Raw genomic sequence first — 20,803 nt, 5'->3', positions numbered from 1 at the left:
TGAGGTAGCAGCTGCGAGAGCTGAGGTGGCTGCCTCAAGGATGGTAGAGGTTGTCGTACCTCAAAAGGTTGTAGCCTCAAAGATGGTCTAACTGCAAGAAAATCTTGCCTCAAGGCATAAGACTCCTGCTCCCATTGTTGAGGTTGCCTTAAGGAAGGTTGAGGTTGCTGCACAACGCTGGTAACTGGCAACTCCGAACGCGGTAAGGTAGCTTAAGGAACCTCAACTTCGTACGCCTGGCAGACTGGACTGCGGTGAGGCGGAGCGCTCGCAGGAGGAGGTGTAACCTTCTCAGCCTGAAACTCACGCATTAAGACCGCAAGCTGCGACTGCATGGACTGCAGCAAAGTCATCTTGGGATCAACAGACGATAAGGTCTGTTGAGGCAAAGCCTTAACAGAAGATGAGGTCTGTTGAGGCATCGCCTTACCTCTCTTAGGAGGTGTGCAGTCACCTGATGACTGCGGAGAGTCAGAGCTAACCCAATGACTGCATCCGGGTTGTTGAACTCTAGAGGACTGGACTTTACGTTTAAGAGGTCTTGAGACCTGAGTCCAGCGTTTTCTCCCCGAAATTTCTTCTGCAGACGAGCAAAATAAGGGCTCAATCGTCTGCGGGTGGGAGTGACGGTCTCTGTAAGACACGCCCGCAACCACCGAGGATACTTCTGTGCGCCGATCAAGGCCTGCCGAACCCTTTTGCCCTTCGACATTGCTTCTCCCCTGGGCTTGGGAGCTTGCAAGAGGTCCCGGACTGGGAGGACGACTGGCACGCACAGAAGTACCCTCACGCACAACACTGACACACTTTGCGCTAATCACTTATCACTTTTGATTTTCTGTTTGCACTTATTTCACTGAACTCGAAACTTTAAGTGGTTTGTACCTGAAACACGCAATTCTATCCTTCCTTAAAAGTTAGTAATTGCGAAAACAGAATTACAATGTAACAGAAAAATCTAATGAAAGATAAATAATTCAGTGGCTGGAAAGAGACTAAACACTAGATCAAATAAACTACGTTTAAAATCTCTCACCGCATAAAGCTTGAGAACAAGAAAAAAACTCTAGAAACGTTTACCTTCTTCCCTTAAAGAGACTAGGGAGAAGAGCAAAAACGATAACAAAGTTACTCGCTTGAACGAAACGTTTATCCTCCTCTTTCTCCCTCCGTCTCTATCTCTCTCTCTCTCTCTCTCTCTCTTGACTTAGAACCTGAGAGAAGAGCCCAATCATATATATCGTTAAAACATATTATTGTTAAAGGAAAAAAACTGAAATATTTCCCAAATAAAAAGTTCCTTTATTAGAATTAAAACCATTAAGCTAAGAAAGAATGAACAAAACGCTAGAAACGGTTACTCTTACTGCAACGTGACACCGTGAAAATTCTCTCTCTATCGTAACGATAGAGCGCAAGTTGAACGTTCTGAACGTCAACAACTGCAGAGACAAAACAAAACGTTAGTTCAACTTTGAAAACAGTACGAGACTATCAAAGAAATTCTTTCAAAAACATTAAAATAGCATAATATGTTAACAGGTAAAACCGAAATGACGGGCTCAATGTTAATTAACTTCGGTACCAAGAAAAGACCGCCTACTATTAGGAAAGGTCGAATATAAACAAATATAAAAATTAATTTTAATAAGTTTATAATAAAAGGAAGTTAATCGAAGAGGCCTATAAAAGGCGGAGAGATATAAAATAAATCTATAACTTTTGTTAAGCAAAATTAAGAAAGAGAGTCTATACTCTCTTAGACACCAACACTTCCGTCTAAGGGAAGGGTCGGCCATTAAAGGTGAAAGAGAGTTCATACTCTCTTCGTCACCATAATTAATAAAATTAATTCCAAAAGCTAGCTAAGCTAATAATAAAACTTCCTGAATAGCGAAAGCTGAAATCTTAGAGCAATACTTCACCAAAAACCGTGAATAAGACTCCAAAATTATAAGCGTATCCATGAACGTCTTGCCGGAAGCACGACAGAGGAAAAATTGAGGTGGTGTCAACAAGAAGTACTGCAGTACCTGGCCACAGGTGGCGCTTGTGAGTACACCCCCCTCTTGTATAGCGATCGCTGGCGTATCCCTTCCGTAGAATTCTGTCGGGCAACGGAGTTGACAGCTACATGATTATCGGGTAAGTTTAATATTGAAAAATGTTTTTTCATTAGTAAAATAAATTTTTGAATATACTTACCCGATGATCATGTAGCTGTCAACTCCGTTGCCCGACAGAAATCTACGGTCGGGATACGCCAGCGATCGCTATCCAGGTGGGGGTGTACTCAACAGCGCCATCTGTGAGCAGGTACTCAAGTACTTCTTGTCAACAAGAACTCAATTTTCTCCTCGGTCCACTGGTTCTCTATGGGGAGGAAGGGCGGGTTCTTTAATTCATGATCATCGGGTAAGTATATTCAAAAATTTATTTTACTAATGAAAATAACATTTTTCAATATTAATCTTACCCGATGATCATGTAGCTGATTCACACCCAGGGTGGTGGGTGGAGACCAGCATACATGTTAACAAAGAAGCTAAGTATCCCGTATTTCATTTTATTAGTTATTCAAAATAACAAACATAAAATAAATAAGTACCTGGTAAGGAAGTCGACTTGAACTATTACTCTGCCTTTTTTAAGTACGTCTTCCTTACTGAGCCTAGCGGTCCTCTTAGGATGCTGAACGACTCCTAGGTGCTGAAGTATAAAGGGCTGCAACCCATACTAAAGGACCTCATCACAACCTCTAACCTAGGCGCTTCTCAAGAAAGAATTGACCACCCGCCAAATCAACCAGGATGCGGAAGGCTTCTTAGCCGACCGTACAACCCAAAAAACAACAATAAAAAGTATTCAAGAGAAAGGTTAAAAAGGTTATGGGATTATGGGAATGTAGTGGCTGAGCCCTCACCTACTACTGCACTCGCTGCTACGAATGGTCCCAGGGTGTAGCAGTTCTCGTAAAGAGACTGGACATCTTTGAGATAGAATGATGCGAACACTGACTTGCTTCTCCAATAGGTTGCATCCATAACACTCTGCAGAGAACGGTTCTGTTTGAAGGCCACTGAAGTAGCCACAGCTCTCACTTCATGTGTCCTTACCTTCAGCAAAGCAAGGTCTTCTTCCTTCAGATGAGAATGTGCTTCTCTAATCAGAAGCCTTATGTAGTAAGAAACTGCGTTCTTAGACATTGGTAGAGAAGGCTTCTTGATAGCACACCATAAGGCTTCTGATTGTCCTCGTAATGGTTTTGACCTTCTTAGATAGTGCCTAAGAGCTCTAACTGGGCAAAGTACTCTCTCCAGTTCGTTCCCCACCAAGTTGGACAGGCTTGGGATCTTGAACGACTTAGGCCAAGGACGGGAAGGAAGCTCGTTTTTAGCCAAAAAACCGAGCTGCAAGGAACATGTAGCCGTTTCAGATGTGAAACCTATGTTCCTGCTGAAGGCGTGGATCTCACTTACTCTTTTAGCTGTTGCTAAGCACACGAGGAAAAGAGTTTTTAATGTGAGGTCCTTAAAAGAGGCTGATTGGAGCGGTTCAAATCTTGATGACATTAGGAACCTTAGGACCACGTCTAAATTCCAGCCTGGAGTGGACAACCGACGTTCCTTTGAGGTCTCAAAAGACCTAAGGAGGTCCTGTAGATCTTTGTTGGTGGAAAGATCTAAGCCTCTGTGGCGGAAGACTGCTGCCAACATGCTTCTGTAACCTTTGATCGTAGGAGCTGATAGGGATCTTACATTCCTTAGATGTAACAGGAAGTCAGCAATCTGGGTTACAGTGGTACTGGTTGAGGAAACTGCATTGGCCTTGCACCAGCTTCGGAAGACTTCCCATTTAGACTGATAGACTCTGAGAGTGGATGTCCTCCTTGCTCTGGCAATCACTCTGGCTGCCTCCTTCGAAAAGCCTCTAGCTCTTGAGAGTCTTTCGATAGTCTGAAGGCAGTCAGACGAAGAGCGTGGAGGTTTGGGTGTACCTTCTTTACGTGAGGTTGACGCAGAAGGTCCACTCTTAGAGGAAGAGTCCTGGGAACGTCGACCAGCCATTGCAGTACCTCTGTGAACCATTATCTCGCGGGCCAGAGGGGAGCAACCAACGTCAGCCGTGTCCCTTTGTGAGAGGCGAACTTCTGAAGTACCCTGTTGACAATCTTGAACGGCGGGAATGCATACAGGTCGAGATGGGACCAATCCAGCAGAAAGGCATCCACGTGAACTGCTGCTGGGTCTGGAATCGGAGAACAATACAATGGGAGCCTCTTGGTCATCGAGGTAGCGAATAGATCTATGGTTGGCTGACCCCACAGGGCCCAAAGTCTGCTGCAAACATTCTTGTGAAGGGTCCACTCTGTGGGGATGACCTGACCCTTCCGGCTGAGGCGATCTGCCATGACATTCATATCGCCCTGAATGAACCTCGTTACCAGCGTGAGCTTTCGATCTTTTGACCAAATGAGGAGGTCCCTTGCGATCTCGAACAACTTCCTCGAATGAGTCCCTCCCTGCTTGGAGATGTAAGCCAAGGCTGTGGTGTTGTCGGAGTTCACCTCCACCACCTTGTTTAGCTGGAGGGACTTGAAGTTTATCAAGGCCAGATGAACCGCCAACAACTCCTTGCAATTGATGTGAAGTGTCCTTTGCTCCTGATTCCATGTTCCCGAGCATTCCTGTCCGTCCAGTGTCGCACCCCAGCCCGTGTCTGATGCGTCCGAGAAGAGACGGTGGTCGGGGGTCTGAACAGCTAATGATAGACCTTCCTTGAGAAGAATGCTGTTCTTCCACCACATTAGAGTAGACCTCATCTCTTTGGAAACAGGAACTGAGACCGTCTCTAGCGTCATGTCCTTTATCCAGTGAGCAGCTAGATGATACTGAAGGGGGCGGAGGTGGAGTCTCCCTAACTCGATGAACAGGGCCAGCGATGAAAGTGTCCCTGTTAGACTCATCCACTGCCTGACTGAGCATTGGTTCCTTCTCAGCATGCTCTGGATGCATTCTAGGGCTTGGTTGATCCATGGGGCCGACGGAAAAGCCCGAAAAGCTCGACTCTGAATCTCCATACCCAGGTAGACAATGGTCTGGGATGGGACGAGCTGGGACTTCTCTAAATTGACCAGGAGGCCCAGTTCCTTGGTCAGATCCATAGTCCATCTGAGATTCTCCAGACAGCGACGACTTGTGGGAGCTCTTAAAAGCCAGTCGTCTAAATAGAGGGAGGCTCTGATGTCTGCCAAGTGAAGGAATTTCGCAATATTCCTCATCAGTCTGGTAAACACAAGAGGTGCCGTGCTTAGGCCAAAGCACAGGGCTTGGAACTGGTACACAACCTTTCCAAAGACGAATCTTAGGAAAGGTTGGGAGTCTGGATGGATGGGGACGTGAAAGTATGCGTCTTTCAGGTCTAACGAGACCATCCAGTCCTCCTGCCTGACCGCTGCTAGGACCGACTTCGTCGTCTCCATCGTGAACGTCTGCTTGGTGACAAAAGCATTGAGAGCACTGACGTCCAGCACCGGTCTCCAACCTCCTGTCTTCTTGGCTACCAGGAAGAGACGGTTGTAAAAGCCCGGGGATTGATGATCCCGGACTATGACCACCGCTTCCTTTTGTAGCAAGAGCGACACCTCTTGTTGCAACGCTAGCCTCTTGTCCTTCTCCTTGTAGTTGGGAGAGAGGTTGATGGGAGATGTAGCTAGAGGGGGATTGCGGCAGAACGGAATTCTGTATCCCTCCCTTAGCCACTTCACAGACTGAGCGTCTGCACCTCTGCTCTCCCAAGCTTGCCAGAAGGTCTTGAGTCTGGCTCCTACTGCTGTCTGGAGAGGAAGGCAGTCAAAACTTGCCTTTTGCGGACTTGGAACCCTTCTTGGACTTGCCACGGTGACTGTCTGCACGGGTACCTCCTCTGCTGGAGGTTCTGCCACGAAAGGGCGGGATGAACCTAGAAGCAGGTGTGTCAACTGCTGCAGGGCAGAAGGGTCTAGGCACGGAAGGTAAGGTTTTAGCCTTACGTGCAGAAGAAGCCATCAGATCATGAGTATCCTTCTGGATAAGTGAGGCAGCCATCCCCTTAATCAGCTCCTCCGGAAACAGACACTTGGAGAGAGGAGCAAACAACAACTCTGACTTCTGGCAAGGAGTGATACCAGCTGATAAGAAGGAGCAAAGATGTTCTCTCTTCTTAAGGACTCCTGATACATATGAAGCCGCAAGTTCACCAGACCCATCCCGAATTGCCTTGTCCATGCTAGACATGATCAGCATGGCCGAGTCCTTATCTGAAGGGGAAGTCTTCCTGCTTAAGGCTCCCAAACACCAATCGAGGAAGTTGAATATCTCGAAGGCACGAAAGACTCCCTTCAACAGATGATCTAAATCGGAAAAGGACCAGCAGATCTTCGAACGTCTCATAGCCAACCTGCGGGGAGAGTCAACCAGACTTGAGAAGTCGGCCTGGGCAGAGGCAGGAACCCCCAAGCCGGGTTCCTCTCCCGTGGCATACCAGACGCTCGACTTAGAAGCAAGCTTGGGAGGAGGAAAGACAAAAGAGGTCCTTCCCAGTTGCTTCTTGGAATGCAACCAGTCTCCCATAACCCTCAAAGCTCTCCTAGATGATCTGGCGAGAACAAGCTTGGTGAAGGCAGGAGCAGCAGACTGCATGCCCAGAGCAAACTCGGAGGGAGGAGAACGAGGGCTTGCAGACACAAAATGCTCAGGATACAAGTCCCTGAACAAGGCAAGGACTTTGCGAAAGTCTAAGGAGGGAGGCGAAGACTTGTGCCCTTCAATATCAGAGTGAGGTTCATCCAGATGTACAGCTTCATCATCCGATACATCATCATTCGAAAGTTGAGTAGTGAGTGGCAAAGGCAGAGCAGAAAGCTGAACGGCTGAATCCGGCAGAACGGGTGCATGCGTACCTGCGGATCCAACATCATGCCTCTGCTGGTCGGTCTGCGAGCTGGCAACAACAAAGGCAGAGGGCTGGTGTGTGGAAGGGGCTGCGGTGGGCTGAGGAGCATGCGGTATGGTATGCAGAGCATGCTGTAAGGTATGCGGCTCATGCTGCATGGTATGCGGAGCATGCTGTAAGGTATGCAGAGCATGCTGCATGGGCTGAGGAGAATGCCGCATAGTGCTGGAACCCGGCAACTCCTGATGCGGCAGCTCACGCATGTTAGCAGATGGTGCAGCAAGAACATGCGTCTGGCAGGGAGGACTGCGCATCGGTGGAGGAGCTCTCACAGGTGGAGTGTGGGAGCAGGCAGCCGCAGTATCTGCTGAGCGCACAACCTCTGCGGGTTGTAGGTTAACAGAAGAGGTGTTAACTTTCTCGGCATGATACTCCTGCATGAATGCCGCAAGCTGAGACTGCATAGTCTGCAGCATGGACCACTTAGGGTCTACTGTGGTTGGAGCAACAACAGACGGAGCAGTAGCCTGTTGAGGGACCACTCTACCTCTCTTGGGAGGTGTGCAGTCATCAGATGACTGCGGCGAGTCCGAACTGACCCAGTGGCTACACCTGGGCCGTTGGACTAGCTCGGAAGGGACCTTACGTTTGAGCGGTCGTGAGACCTTGGTCCACCATTTCCTCCTGGAAACTTCTTCCACAGACGAGGAATGTAAGGGCTCATTTGTCTGTATGTGGATGGGACGATCCTTAACAGATACGTCCGCAACCACTGAGGATACATCCGTGCGCCGATCAAGGCCTGCCGAACCCTTTGGTCCTTCGACATTGCTTCTCCCCTGGGCTTGGGAGCTTGCAAGAGGTCCCGGACTGGGAGGACGACTGGCACGCACAGATGTACCCTCATGCGCAACACTGACACTGACACTATGCACATCACTAGCACTAACACTTCCCACTGCACTCTTCGCTTTCAGCTCTCTGACATCTGCCAAGAGCTGATTGCGGTCACTAACCAACGACTCCACCTTATCACCGAGAGCCTGAATGGCACGCAACATATCAGCCATTGCAGGCTGAGCACTCGTAGCAGGTTCGGGAGTCACCACCACAGGGGAAGGAAAAGGTTGAGGGGCATGGGGAGAGGAAAAATCCACAGAGCGAGAAGAACTCCTCCTATCTCTCTCCTTCTCTAACCTACGTGCATATCTAAGGAATTCGTTAAAATCGAATTCCGAAAGCCCAGCACATTCCCCACATCGATCTTCCAATTGACAGGATTTACCCCTACAATTGGAACATACGGTGTGAGGATCTATAGAGGCCTTCGGAAGACGCCTAGTACAAGTCCTAACACTACACTGCCTGTATTTAGGAACTTGGGACTGGTCAGACATCTTGAATTTAGAAGTAGTCAAGGGGGAATTCCAAAATTAAGCAAAGTTCGTTAACCAATAAATCAAATTAATTCCAAAAGCTTGCTAAGCTAAGGATAAAGCTTCCTGAACAGCGAAGGCTAAACTTTAGAGCAAATACATCACCAAATCGTGAACAATAACTCCAAAATCAACAGCGTATCCAAGTAGGTCTTGCCGGCGACACGACAGAGGAAAAATTGAGTTCTTGTTGACAAGAAGTACTTGAGTACCTGCTCACAGATGGCGCTGTTGAGTACACCCCCACCTGGATAGCGATCGCTGGCGTATCCCGACCGTAGATTTCTGTCGGGCAACGGAGTTGACAGCTACATGATCATCGGGTAAGATTAATATTGAAAAATACAAATTACTTCTAAAATTTGTTACTTGTTCCAATGCGTATACAAAACATTTGTCCCTCAAAATAGGGAGACACATTTATTAGTGGGTAGGAAGTCTCCTTAGGACCAAACTGGTAGGTTGTTTGGTGCTATGTAAATTCCACCCACGAAAATTCCACCCACGAACATTCCTCCCACCAAATTCTACCCACGAAAATTTCCCCCACGTCACGTTCCACCCACAAAGAATTTCTACTTCTTGTTTTTCATGTATGTTTAATCATAAAAGTGAGGTTGAAATGACTATAATACGTGTGGGAAAGGAAACACAGACAATTTTTAAAACATTAAATAATATTTATTGATTGTATCCATTGAAAGTGAGGTTGAAATTACTATTATTCCTATGGGAAAGGAAACACAAACAATTTTTAAAACATAAAATAATAGTTATTGATTGTATCCATTGATAGTGAGGTTGAAATTACTGTTATACATATGGTAAAGGAAACAGACAATTTTTAATACATAAAATAATATTTATTGATTGCATCCATTTCGTATTGCAACCTATGCAAAATTAAAATTTAAACAAAAGAAATTAAATTTATTTAACCATGCAAGTTATGTGCTATACCTTTTAGAAATTCTAATATGCATGATGGCTCATAATTTTCTACAAGATTTATAAGTCTCTCATTTATAGACTTATATTTCTTTCTTTTCTGAGCCTCGTCTCCTCGTCTTAAATGAATCATTTTAGTTTGGGTTAGAGCTTCCTCTTTTTGGAGTGATGAGCAAAGTGTCCATAAATTTGGATGGATACTTGTTAACGACTTTCTTAGAGCACTATTAAAACCTTCCACATGATTGTTTGTCCTCGGTACGTTATTTAGAGTACGCTCATGTACATTCCACATTTCGATAGGGAAAAGAGGTTCAACTCTCCGTCTCCGTTCACCTCTTCCACGTTGGACACCAATATAGGTCTGCTCAAAATAAGTAATAAATTCTATTGGTAGATCTTCATCATCAGAGAGAAGTTCAAATCCATCAACAACATTGTGGATGGGTAAAAAAATATAGAAAATATGGGTGGAACTTTCGTGGGTGGAATTTTACATGGGTGAAATTTTCGTGGGTGGAATTTTACATGGGTGAAATTTTCGTGGGTGGAATTTTACATGGGTGAAATTTTCGTGGGTGGAATTTGGTGGGTGGAATTTTCGTGGGTGGAATTTGGTGGGTGGAATTTTCGTGGGTGGAATTTTCGGACCACGGGTTGTTTTTCATCCCTAAAATACTCCATTCTCCCTGGTTCCATACGGGGGAGGGGGGAGATGACTTCAACAACCTCCTATCCGACCACATAGGAATGAATACAGGGATAATTGCAAATAATCATGCCTTTATAAAAGAGCAGAGGAAGTGAAAATTCCAGCTCCATTTCACCATTAACTCCATGCCAACAAAAACTGAATGAATAAAAAAAAGATGAGCAAAAGCTTAAACAGCCTTGGATAGGAGGCAACAGTATGTCTGTACATGGTGCAGCTGAAAACTAAGTGAAGAGTCTTTGACAAAAGAGTGGGCTTGTGCTCCCCACCTGCCGTTAACTACCTCGTTAACAATTTTAACAGTTGTTCTATCTCCGTTGAAGACATTCCTCTTTTGAAGGACAACAGGTTCGTATAATCGTAGAGACAAGTATTTATTATAAAGGGCAAATTTCTGAGTATATTGGGAATATACAGAATAGGTAAAATAAACAAGTAATACTGTAGTGAGGCAATAAATGAGGAGTTTTAATCTACTACGAAGTATGTGAACAGAAAAAAAAAAAAAATAATCTCTATTATGCAAAAATTAAGTAACTATGAAATATAAACCTCATTTAATTAAGTACTACTGTACAATGAAAAACAATGTGATTGATACTTACCATTCAAGCATGCAACAGTGATGGTCAAAGAGTTTCTTTCAAGACCACTACATTTAATGTTTGCTTACGTGATGCAATGCTGTGTATACATACACTAATGCTGTGTTTGTGCTGATAGCTACAAATTCACTTACAACTCTATAGCACTGCCCAGACTTACAGTAATTCTAGCATAATTCTATTTAACTAGTAAAACATACTTTGTATATGAAACATTCTATGAATAAACTTTGTACTACAAATCAAAACTTTTTTCCTAAACTTGATTACCATGCAACAGACATCTTGAGATAAGGCCGCAGGGTATGAACTGTCATATGGAAGGGAGAGTAGTAAACTGGGGACTGTCAGGCTGGGAAAAGGCAGCAGGTTGAGGACTGTTACACAGATGGGAGTTGGAGAATTTGGGGCTGCCATGTCATGAGGAGGTTGAGGATCAATTACGTACTGTATGTCAATATGAGGATGACCTACCGCTCTGCACTTTTGAAGAGGCAATTGGTTCAAAGAGATCCATCAATGGAGCAGAAGTAAGGGGCTTTGAGTGTAACGGGCCGCAGTATTCAAGGTTATGACTCAAAGTTGCTGAAGGGGACATACTATGAATAAATCATATTGCAAGTTGAGAAACAATGAGTAACTGCACAACAATCTACATTTTTCAATGTTGTGGATGACTGCTCCCCTCAGCTTGTGCAATTTCCCTAAAGGATTTGAACCTTAACACAAGAGATCCAGTTGCAATTCAGCTTGGAAACTGCAAGCAGTTATAAAGCTTATTTGAAAAATTCTGCAATAAATGCAGTCTTTTCCCTTTCATCCATTTCCTTGGGTCAGAAATGGGACACTAATCTCATTACACATTAGGTGGGCCTAATTTATCCTTTTTTTCGGCAACTAGAAGCATAATATACAACAATAAAATAAAATAATCTACGTGATTCAAGATATATTCAGCACCAGAACCTGTTAGAGAACTCTCGACATTTTACTAGAAGTTCTGATGGAGGGAGATTGTCCCTCCAAGCAGTAACTCCCTCCTCCTCTTCCCGTTCCCTCATCCCCCTCTTGCCAGCTACAACCCTCAAAGGTAATGCGAATCAATTTGTCAATACTGTACAAGGTGCTTCTATTTCTTATTGCAATTATTAATTTGTTTTCAATTCTCATGTTAGGAGTTATAATCTTAATACAAAAACTTTAAAATGAGTGTATATGTGTATTTAAGGATATGTGGAACACATCGAGTGCTTTTCTTTTATTTGCTGTGGGAAAAATTATTTTAGGATATGAGCATTTTAGATTGCAAGTTTGGCCCACAGCAAATCAAAATCGTAAACTGAAGTACAACTGTAATGGGTACCTGAGGCTTTATGTTTTCAGAGCACTTGAGGATAATATAGCTCCTAACAAACCCTTTTTCCATGACTTACTTACTTCATGCTAAGAACCTCTTGGTACTATTGTTATCTTTTTTTAAATAATTATAAGCTGTCTCTTCCAACTAGCTTTTCTCTGTCATATATAAAAACAGTAATATAGCTATAATTACTCCAAAGTTTAATGGCTGATTGGTTTATCTGCTCCAAGGAAAATATGCATAATCCATCATTTTTGCAATCAAGCTTTGGGAAAGGATGAAAAGAAGCATTGTCAAAAAGAATAGAGCCTTTGTATTGCAACGTATGCATTGTATATCAAATATCTCCTTGCTTAATCTTGCTTGCTTCTCTGAATTTAGAATTTATTATTGGTCAATGTCAAGTACAACAATTTTTAAGTAATATGAATAATCCTGCTGTTTGAATACTTTTAGACCCTATATTTTCAAAACAAATCATCATTCCCTATATCCACAGACACTGTTATCTTTGTATGAGTACTTTACGTGTCAAATGTGACTCTGGTGATATCAACTGGTTGTTTTAAACAAATTTATACCCTACATTTTAATATTCTCACACAGATATGAGCATCCCTTGTTGAATAGTACATCATATATTCTTCCTTTTATGGTAATGCAATTACTCTCTTATTCTAAAAACAAATAAGTAGAAAACAATTGAATTATGATTATTACAACAACACAAAATAAAGTTTGTCTTTTATGAAAATCCAATACTTTCTAAATATCCTAACAATTTTCAGTAGTAGAAGGCTTTTCGCGTAGCATTTGATTTTGAGCCCTATAGTATGAAACTGAAGATTGGAGGGCATTTCAGCATCTAAAAGCAAGTAGGGGATGGCCCCTGAGAACAAATCCTAAGATGGGACTGAAAACTCTCTCATTAGTTGGGCTTTTGCCGCTATCAGACCCCTTTAAATGTAAATTAATGGAGGACACTTCTGAATTCAGGCCTCACTATTCCCTAGGACAGTACTAATGTAACTTGAAAATGAAAAAAAATAGGATGATGATGCTTAAAAAATAGATTATCAAATGAGTCCAATTATTCCACTCATGTTAGCAGGTGGGCCTCTAGGAATTCCTCCTCAAAAAATAACTTGCCCCTTGAATCCACAAATATTTTGAGTCCACAGCTTATTGGATTGCCGGTACTTAATCACAGCTACAACCATTAGCTACATACAAAATTAATGAAAATGTTTGGAGATTCAATTCAGAATCCTGAAATAAGTGAAAGAATCTTAAATTCCTGGAGGCAAACAGACTTTGAGGCTGCTGATCTGTCTTATACCAAGGGCTATTACATCACCTCTGACTGGAAGCATACATGCCAATTTGAATGCATATCTTCCTATTGAAGAAAGTGAGTGAAGATTAAGAGGCAACACCTCTCACCCTATGTCCCTTTGACGAACATGAATTGGTAAAGTCTTGATTTGTTGTTCTTTCATAGCAAAGCAATCAGATCTAGGACAGCAATGGTTATATATATACATGGTTTTTTTTAGGAATGATTAATGATGGAGAATGTGCCAACTAAAAAATTGGATTCTAATAACTTCTATACTTGTTTTATCACCCATGTTGGTATTTTTGAAAATAAATGTACTGTATCTTTAATATTTTCAATCAATAATTCTAGACTTTATAATATGAAATTTTTTCCCTAGATAATTTATCTTTCGGATCTTACCAACTATACATACTGCAAATATCCAATGACTGCTGTACAGTAAATTGCAGTGGAAAATCAAAATATGCAAAAGGCCTACTTTATAGTTAAGTGTATCACTACGTGTATACACATATAGGCAACAAAGGGAAGAATTTTAGTATCTGAAAGCAAATTCATGGCAAAAAATAAAAAATATGGATTTGAGTGCAAACAAAACAAGGCAATCAGTATACAAAACTATTTACACTTCAGAAGAAAACTGCATTGTAAGACGATCCAGGCTAATGCTTAGTGCCAACCAAATTACACTAAATGAACTTGTAACACCAGTGAGATGACACTACTAGTACTGTAATGTTATCAACCTCAAAGGTGAAATATCATGATACTGTAGAAGTGAAACAGTACAACATGATCTTTAAGTTTTTCACATTTGGTGACAAATTGTCCTTTTCCAAGTGTAACATTTGGAATTAAATGAGGCACATTCAAAACTGCATTAGTAAGCAAATCAAAATCATATTAATCAGGGCAGCAATACATGCTCTCCCACCTGGTTATATATGAAGCATCCGGTCTCATAAGTAGCATGTGCACTAAACGACGAAGATTGCTGAAATCATTGTAAAAACTATTATGTCAATGGAATACAATCAGAGAAGGATAAGTAATGAAAATCGATGAGAAAATAGAGAAACAGAACACAATGCATTAATAAAACTCATCTAATCGACAGAAATCATTTACAAGAGGAATTTGACAAAAGGGTCAATATGTACCACACCTTTTTTCTGACAAATATAATCTTTAAAATGAAAAGAAAAAAGTTCAGGCTAACAGAGTAAACTATTCAATCGCAGTTTATCTGAAGTTAATTTTCTAATATTTTTTACAGGCTTTACAACAAAACTATAATTCAAATATAGAAACAAATATAAAAATTCTTTACTCCCACTAAGATTCAAACCAATGTTGGGAAGAGAATTAGTTACAACAATTCTATCCATTGCCTTAACTAATAGGATTAATTCATTTCAGAACTTGAGTAAATATATAAATTTGGTTATGATAGGTATTTATATATTTTATTGATACAGTACTTCCTTACTTTAGTGCAGTAATGGTACGCTCTTTCTTTTAGCTCAGATACTTTACATGAAGTGCACTGCCAGCTTTCAAGAGAAATACCTGAATACAGTAGTTACAAAAGAAAATTTTATACAGTATGTAATTTGCTTTTTTCTTTGCTATATAAACCCGAGTCATATAAAACAGGAAATCTCTTCAGTAGAGCTGGAATGACCCTTGAAATTGTTATTGAGGTAATTAACAACAGGTGGTGAATGTAGGCTTAGGAAAAATATTACAAATTACTTTTCATTTGTTATTTGTTCCTACACATATACAAATCTTTCATCCACAAACATTGACACACACTAACTGGTGAGTACCAAGTCCTCCTAAAAAAGAAACTGGTTAGTTCTTTTCCTTCCCTGGAAAATGCCAGTCTCCCTTGTCCAGAATGGAAGTGAGGGAGAAAATTCAAGCAACCTCCTATCAGCACATCATAGGAAGGAGTAGGCTGATAAACCCAGGCCAGTACTTGGTTAGTGCCTGGTACTTGGTCGATGATGGAATCTTTCTCCACCAAAAGGGGAGACGCAGTCTGGAATGAATTACCTGGTGGATGAAGGTCAGTGGATAGGCATTTATTCCACCAGTCCTCCTTTCATAATGGGAGGATGGGGCAAAACTACTTAATACAGATTCAGTCTAATAAGAATGGTGCTCAGAAACGTAGCTTACCAGCATCAATGCCAGATTCAGCATGTAACGGTATGAACGCTTGATCTCAAAGAAAGGGGAAGGAAAGTAGAAGCAGAGGAGCCAGTCATTCTACCTTTCTTCCAGATATAAATCAAACATTTTACCATGGACAAGATGTTTCCTGTCCCATATGGGAGTAGAACGGACTAAATGACAACTAAAACCACTACTGCAGGATAAAAAAACAGAAGTTGAAGGACTTGTAGATATGTATGCTTCCTTGAAAAGGTGACTAAGGTTTTTTGGCACTTCAAACTCCTTTATTATCTCTTGATTGCAGATTCTTCAGTCTAAGTGGGATCTACTGTATATCCCTGACACTGAGCTCTCGTTCAAAATGGTACCTCAACCCCTCACAAGTCAAAGCATACATAGTAATAAAGTAATACCTCTCCTATCACGAGTACTCTGTTCCTCTCACAATAGCTCAAAAACCATGAGTGGATACAGATATGGTATAATTTTCTTATTATTTTCTTAAATTTCTATTTTTCATAAATTTAAGCTTTTATAAACCATTCGAAAACTTTTAATCTCATTATATCCTCTTAAAAGAATTTTTAAACAAAATCTTACTTTTACTGTAGACACATCTTTACCTATATGTAAATGAAAAAAATGAAAATTGAAACACTCATTAACATGTATACTGCTTGGTAAGGCTACGCTGTTGACCAAACTATAAGTCCATTTACTGTGGTCAAAAAGTAGCTGTAATGAAGATAAACAAGATTTTGATAAAACTAAAGTTTCATGTAACTGTATCCAATAATACTTCATGTAATACTGTATTCATAGTTCAACATCATATTACTGTACAGTATGTGATAAAAACAGTGAATATACATCTTTTCAATTTTTTACAATCATAAGATGACCGAGACTACTGTCTACATTTTCCAAATCCGCTGATCAAGGCAAACTATCGAAGGATGTTTTTTTCTCTTGCTAAAACAGAATTATTACTTGAATTATAATTTTAATTTCACCATACAGAGGTATGCAATTTTCTGTTAAATTAATTTTATCATATTTCATTTACTGTCGATTTTAATGACATCAAAATTTAGTGGTGTTTCATACATGTTGCCGATTCATGGTAATTTTATAGATTTTTGCTCTGTAGTGATTGATTACAAAGCTTAGGAAATTAATGACTTTTTTTTCCAACTGAGAAACATACAACTTATCTGAACTCAGAAACCAGCGATATAAAGAAGATTCCGCAGCATAGATTTACAGGTCATCAACTTTCAAACATTTGGAGATACAAACACAAATACATCTGAAATAATGAATCTCAGATAGTGTATCTAAAGTTCGTAAATAAATCTATCTATTTACCAAGGCCCTTCCCCCAATTTTTGGGTGTATTTTGTAAAGAAACAATGTAATAAAATATCATTTATTACAGAAACAAAATGACATTTGCAACCTGATTTTTATTTCATAGGAAACGGGACTATTTCTTAACTTTAGTAGCTGGAAATTGTAGGCATCGGATTCAGGTTAGGCCTATCCTAGGCAAAATGTAACAATATTCGACTTAAACAATTAGGATTAGACAGCTTCTTGGAACCTATTAAGTTTGTAAGTTGAGGACCTGTATCTATAAATCCATGATGTATTGAAGAAGCAACAGGTGAATCTTGATTTAGCGAGGGATTACTGAACTGTATGCATTATGTGTATCTATGGATGTGTGAAATGCATTGAGTGGACTCCCTTTTGGCTTAGGAGCTTGCTCCTGGAATGGATTAAACTTGTATACTAAGATACTACTGTACTCTTAACTGTCTCATAAGAAAAAAACTGTGTTCTTCAACACCTCTTTTTTGGTTCTGCCAGTGCTAAGGAAGTACTGGAATGCTGACGATCAGGTTTGAGCTTTCCTAAAATAGCACAGCAGAGCCCTCATAAGACAAAAAACACCACCTCTTGATTGTAACGCAAAACTTCGTGTAGAGAGGCGATGGATAACGTCCCAAACACGGGGTTGTGTCTTGACGGATTCTGAGTTTTGGCCACGAACTCTGGTACAAACCTAAAAGAAACCTTCTTCCAATCCTTAGAGTGGGTTATTACGTAAGAGAGATCACACAACTTGCTTTTCTCTTTGCCTATGATAAAGCTTGCAAAAAGACATTCCTAAGAGTCAGATCTCTATTTGACAACCTTTTCAGAGGCTAATACGGGGTATACTTAAGGGCCTTGAGAACAAGAATTACATCCCACTCAAGGGGCATGAGGTCCTGGTGTGGACAGGACTACTCGATGCTCCTCATGAGCATAAACAACTTTTATGAGAAGGAAAGGTCTATGCATTTCAATCAGACTATACCCAAGGCTGAGTAGTAGCCATTTACAGCTGCTACTGAGAGGTGCTTTTCTCAATAAAGGAAGATGACAAATTATGTGATCTGCAATTGAAAAGCTTCAACCAGTAAAGTACCGATTCTACAAAACCAATCGCAAAAGATGACCAACTTTCCCTGGTAGACAGCTGCAGAGGACCATTGCAGGTGTCCATACAGCTGTGCACACATTGCAAAAGCAGTTTACTTGGAGAAGCTAGATAGTCTTCAACCATGAAGTGCAAACAACTTTATGGATTAGTGGTACCTCTGAATGTGTGGCTGACAGAAAAGGATAGTCCAATGTTTTCCATTTATTATAGATACTGTAGTCCTATCCTCACCATTGTAAAATAATGTAAAATATTTTTTCAGATATGTGACATCTAGTCATAGGAAAAATATGGATACAACACTGAAGATGGGTATTTTTCAAAATCAGTCTTACTTTTAGTGCAGAGGGTCATACTCAAGCACAATATTTTACTACAGCACAGACAAACCTTTTTCAATTACTTACCTTAAGTTAACCCAACGACCAACATAAAAACTTTTACACCCCAAAACCTAAACAAACATGACCTGAAAGACCACTCTTTCCTTTCAGACCGTAAAAAAATGGAATAAAACTAATGCCACATTTGGTGATGAGGATATCACAGTGTGCTTGTTAAGAATGTCGCCCTTCAAAACTACCACGTGTTTCTGCAAACCTCATTAAACTATTACAGGATGCGGGTAGTCTTTAACCATGTATTGTATAAGAATAATTAAAAGCTACAGCAGTAGTAAATAGAACCAAAACTGAAATTTAAAGCTTGTTTGCACTACTGTATAAACATTTCAGAAAACAAAAATTATACATGTAATGCTAATCTCCCTTTTTTTAAACTTTACATAGGACATGCTTCCATTATGACAAGTCTGGAGAAAGTCAAATATAAAGTACAGCACATCTACAAATACAAGTGCATCTACAAACAGTAGCAAGCATTTTCATTTCCCTGAATTACAAATGTGCAACTATAATATCAGAAAGAACAAACAAGCATGCTAAGTTCAATTCTGTAACTATAAAGACACACCTGCTTCGGTAAAAGAGCATCCACGCCGCTTGAAATCGACTAGAAGACAAATTTGATTAGTATATTACTCAAACACTTCTTATCCGACTATAACTATATGAACTTTGTTCATTATTATATATGCAATAAAAAATGACACAAAGAAATGTCTAACATATTTCTAAGACAGCACACTTCTCTCAAAGTGTTAACTTGGAAAAAAAATATTGTTAGCAAAATGAAAACCAAGAAAGAACTTCGCTTATAAGTAAGTTGAAACCATCTAAAATGTTATTTTCATTAGTAAAATAAATTTTTGAATATACTTACCCGATGATCATGTAGCTGTCAACTCTGTTGCCCGACAGAAATCTACGGTCGGGATACGCCAGCGATCGCTATACAGATGGGGGTGTACACAACAGCGCCATCTGTGAGCAGGTACTCAAGTACTTCTTGTCAACAAGAACTCAATTTTCTCCTCGGTCCACTGGTTCTCTATGGGGAGGAAGGGCGGGTCCTTAAATTCATGATCATCGGGTAAGTATATTCAAAAATTTATTTTACTAATGAAAATAACATTTTTCAATATTAATCTTACCCGATGATCATGTAGCTGATTCACACCCAGGGTGGTGGGTGGAGACCAGCATACATGTTAACAAAGAAGCTAAGTATCCCGTATTTCATTTTATTAGTTATTCAAAAATAACATAAAATAAATAAGTACCTGGTAAGGAAGACGACTTGAACCATTACTCTGCCTTTATTAAGTACGTCTTCCTTACTGAGCGTAGCGGTCCTCTTAGGATGCTGAACGACTCTTAGGTGCTGAAGTATAAAGGGCTGCAACCCATACTAAAGGACCTCATCACAACCTCTAACCTCGGCGCTTCTCAAGAAAGAATTGACCACCCGCCAAATCAACAAGGATGCGGAAGGCTTCTTAGCCGACCGTACAACCCATAAAAAGTATTCAAGAGAAAGGTTAAAAAGGTTATGGGATTAAGGGAATGTAGTGGCTGAGCCCTCACCTACTACTGCACTCGCTGCTACGAATGGTCCCAGGGTGTAGCAGTTCTCGTAAAGAGACTGGACATCTTTGAGATAGAATGATGGGAACACTGACTTGCTTCTCAAATAGGTTGCATCCATAACACTCTGCAGAGAACGGTTCTGTTTGAAGGCCACTAAAGTAGCCACAGCTCTCACTTCATGTGTCCTTACCTTCAGCAAAGCAAGGTCTTCTTCCTTCAGATGAGAATGTGCTTCCCTAATCAGAAGCCTGATGTAGTAAGAAACTGAGTTCTTAGACATTGGAAGAGAAGGCTTCTTGATAGCACACCATAAGGCTTCTGATTGTCCTCGTAAAGGTTTTGACCTTTTTAGATAGTACCTAAGAGCTCTAACTGGGCAAAGTACTCTCTCCAGTTCGTTCCCCACCAAGTTGGACAGGCTTGGGATCTCGAACGACTTAGGCCAAGGACGTGAAGGAAGCTCGTTTTTAGCAAAAAACCGAGCTGCAAGGAACATGTAGCCGTTTCAGATGTGAAAACTATGTTCCTGCTGAAGGCGTGGATCTCACTTACTCTTTTAGCTGTTGCCAAGCACACGAGGAAAAGAGTTTTTAATGTGAGGTCCTTAAAAGAGGCTGATTGGAGAGGTTCAAATCTTGATGACATAAGGAACCTTAGGACCACGTCTAGATTCCAGCCTGGAGTGGACAACCGACGTTCCTTTGAGGTCTCAAAAGACCTAAGGAGGTCCTGTAGATCTTTGTTGGTGGAAAGATCCAAGCCTCTGTGGCGGAAAACCGCTGCCAACATACTTCTGTAACCCTT

General features: G+C 41.0%; 2 protein-coding genes across 3 annotated transcripts in view; one reads left to right on the top strand and one right to left on the bottom strand.

The window, feature by feature from the left end:
* ssp6 (short spindle 6) overlaps positions 1-20,803 on the top strand; it is a 363,586-nt gene that overhangs the window by 225,056 nt on the left and 117,727 nt on the right. The gene's annotated exons all lie outside the window — the stretch shown is intronic.
* LOC137657970 (mitochondrial Rho GTPase-like) overlaps positions 1-20,803 on the bottom strand; it is a 54,846-nt gene that overhangs the window by 7,826 nt on the left and 26,217 nt on the right. Inside the window, exon 6 of the mRNA XM_068392691.1 lies at positions 18,984-19,022. Coding sequence (XP_068248792.1) covers positions 18,984-19,022 — 39 coding nt within the window. The remainder of the gene's footprint in view (positions 1-18,983; positions 19,023-20,803) is intronic.

The sequence above is a fragment of the Palaemon carinicauda genome, chromosome 18, assembly GCF_036898095.1.
Source record: "Palaemon carinicauda isolate YSFRI2023 chromosome 18, ASM3689809v2, whole genome shotgun sequence".
In the NCBI taxonomy this organism is placed as follows: Eukaryota; Metazoa; Arthropoda; class Malacostraca; order Decapoda; family Palaemonidae; genus Palaemon; species Palaemon carinicauda.
The sequence above is the reverse complement of the archived record's forward strand: the minus strand, read 5'-3'. Positions and strand labels throughout refer to the sequence as shown.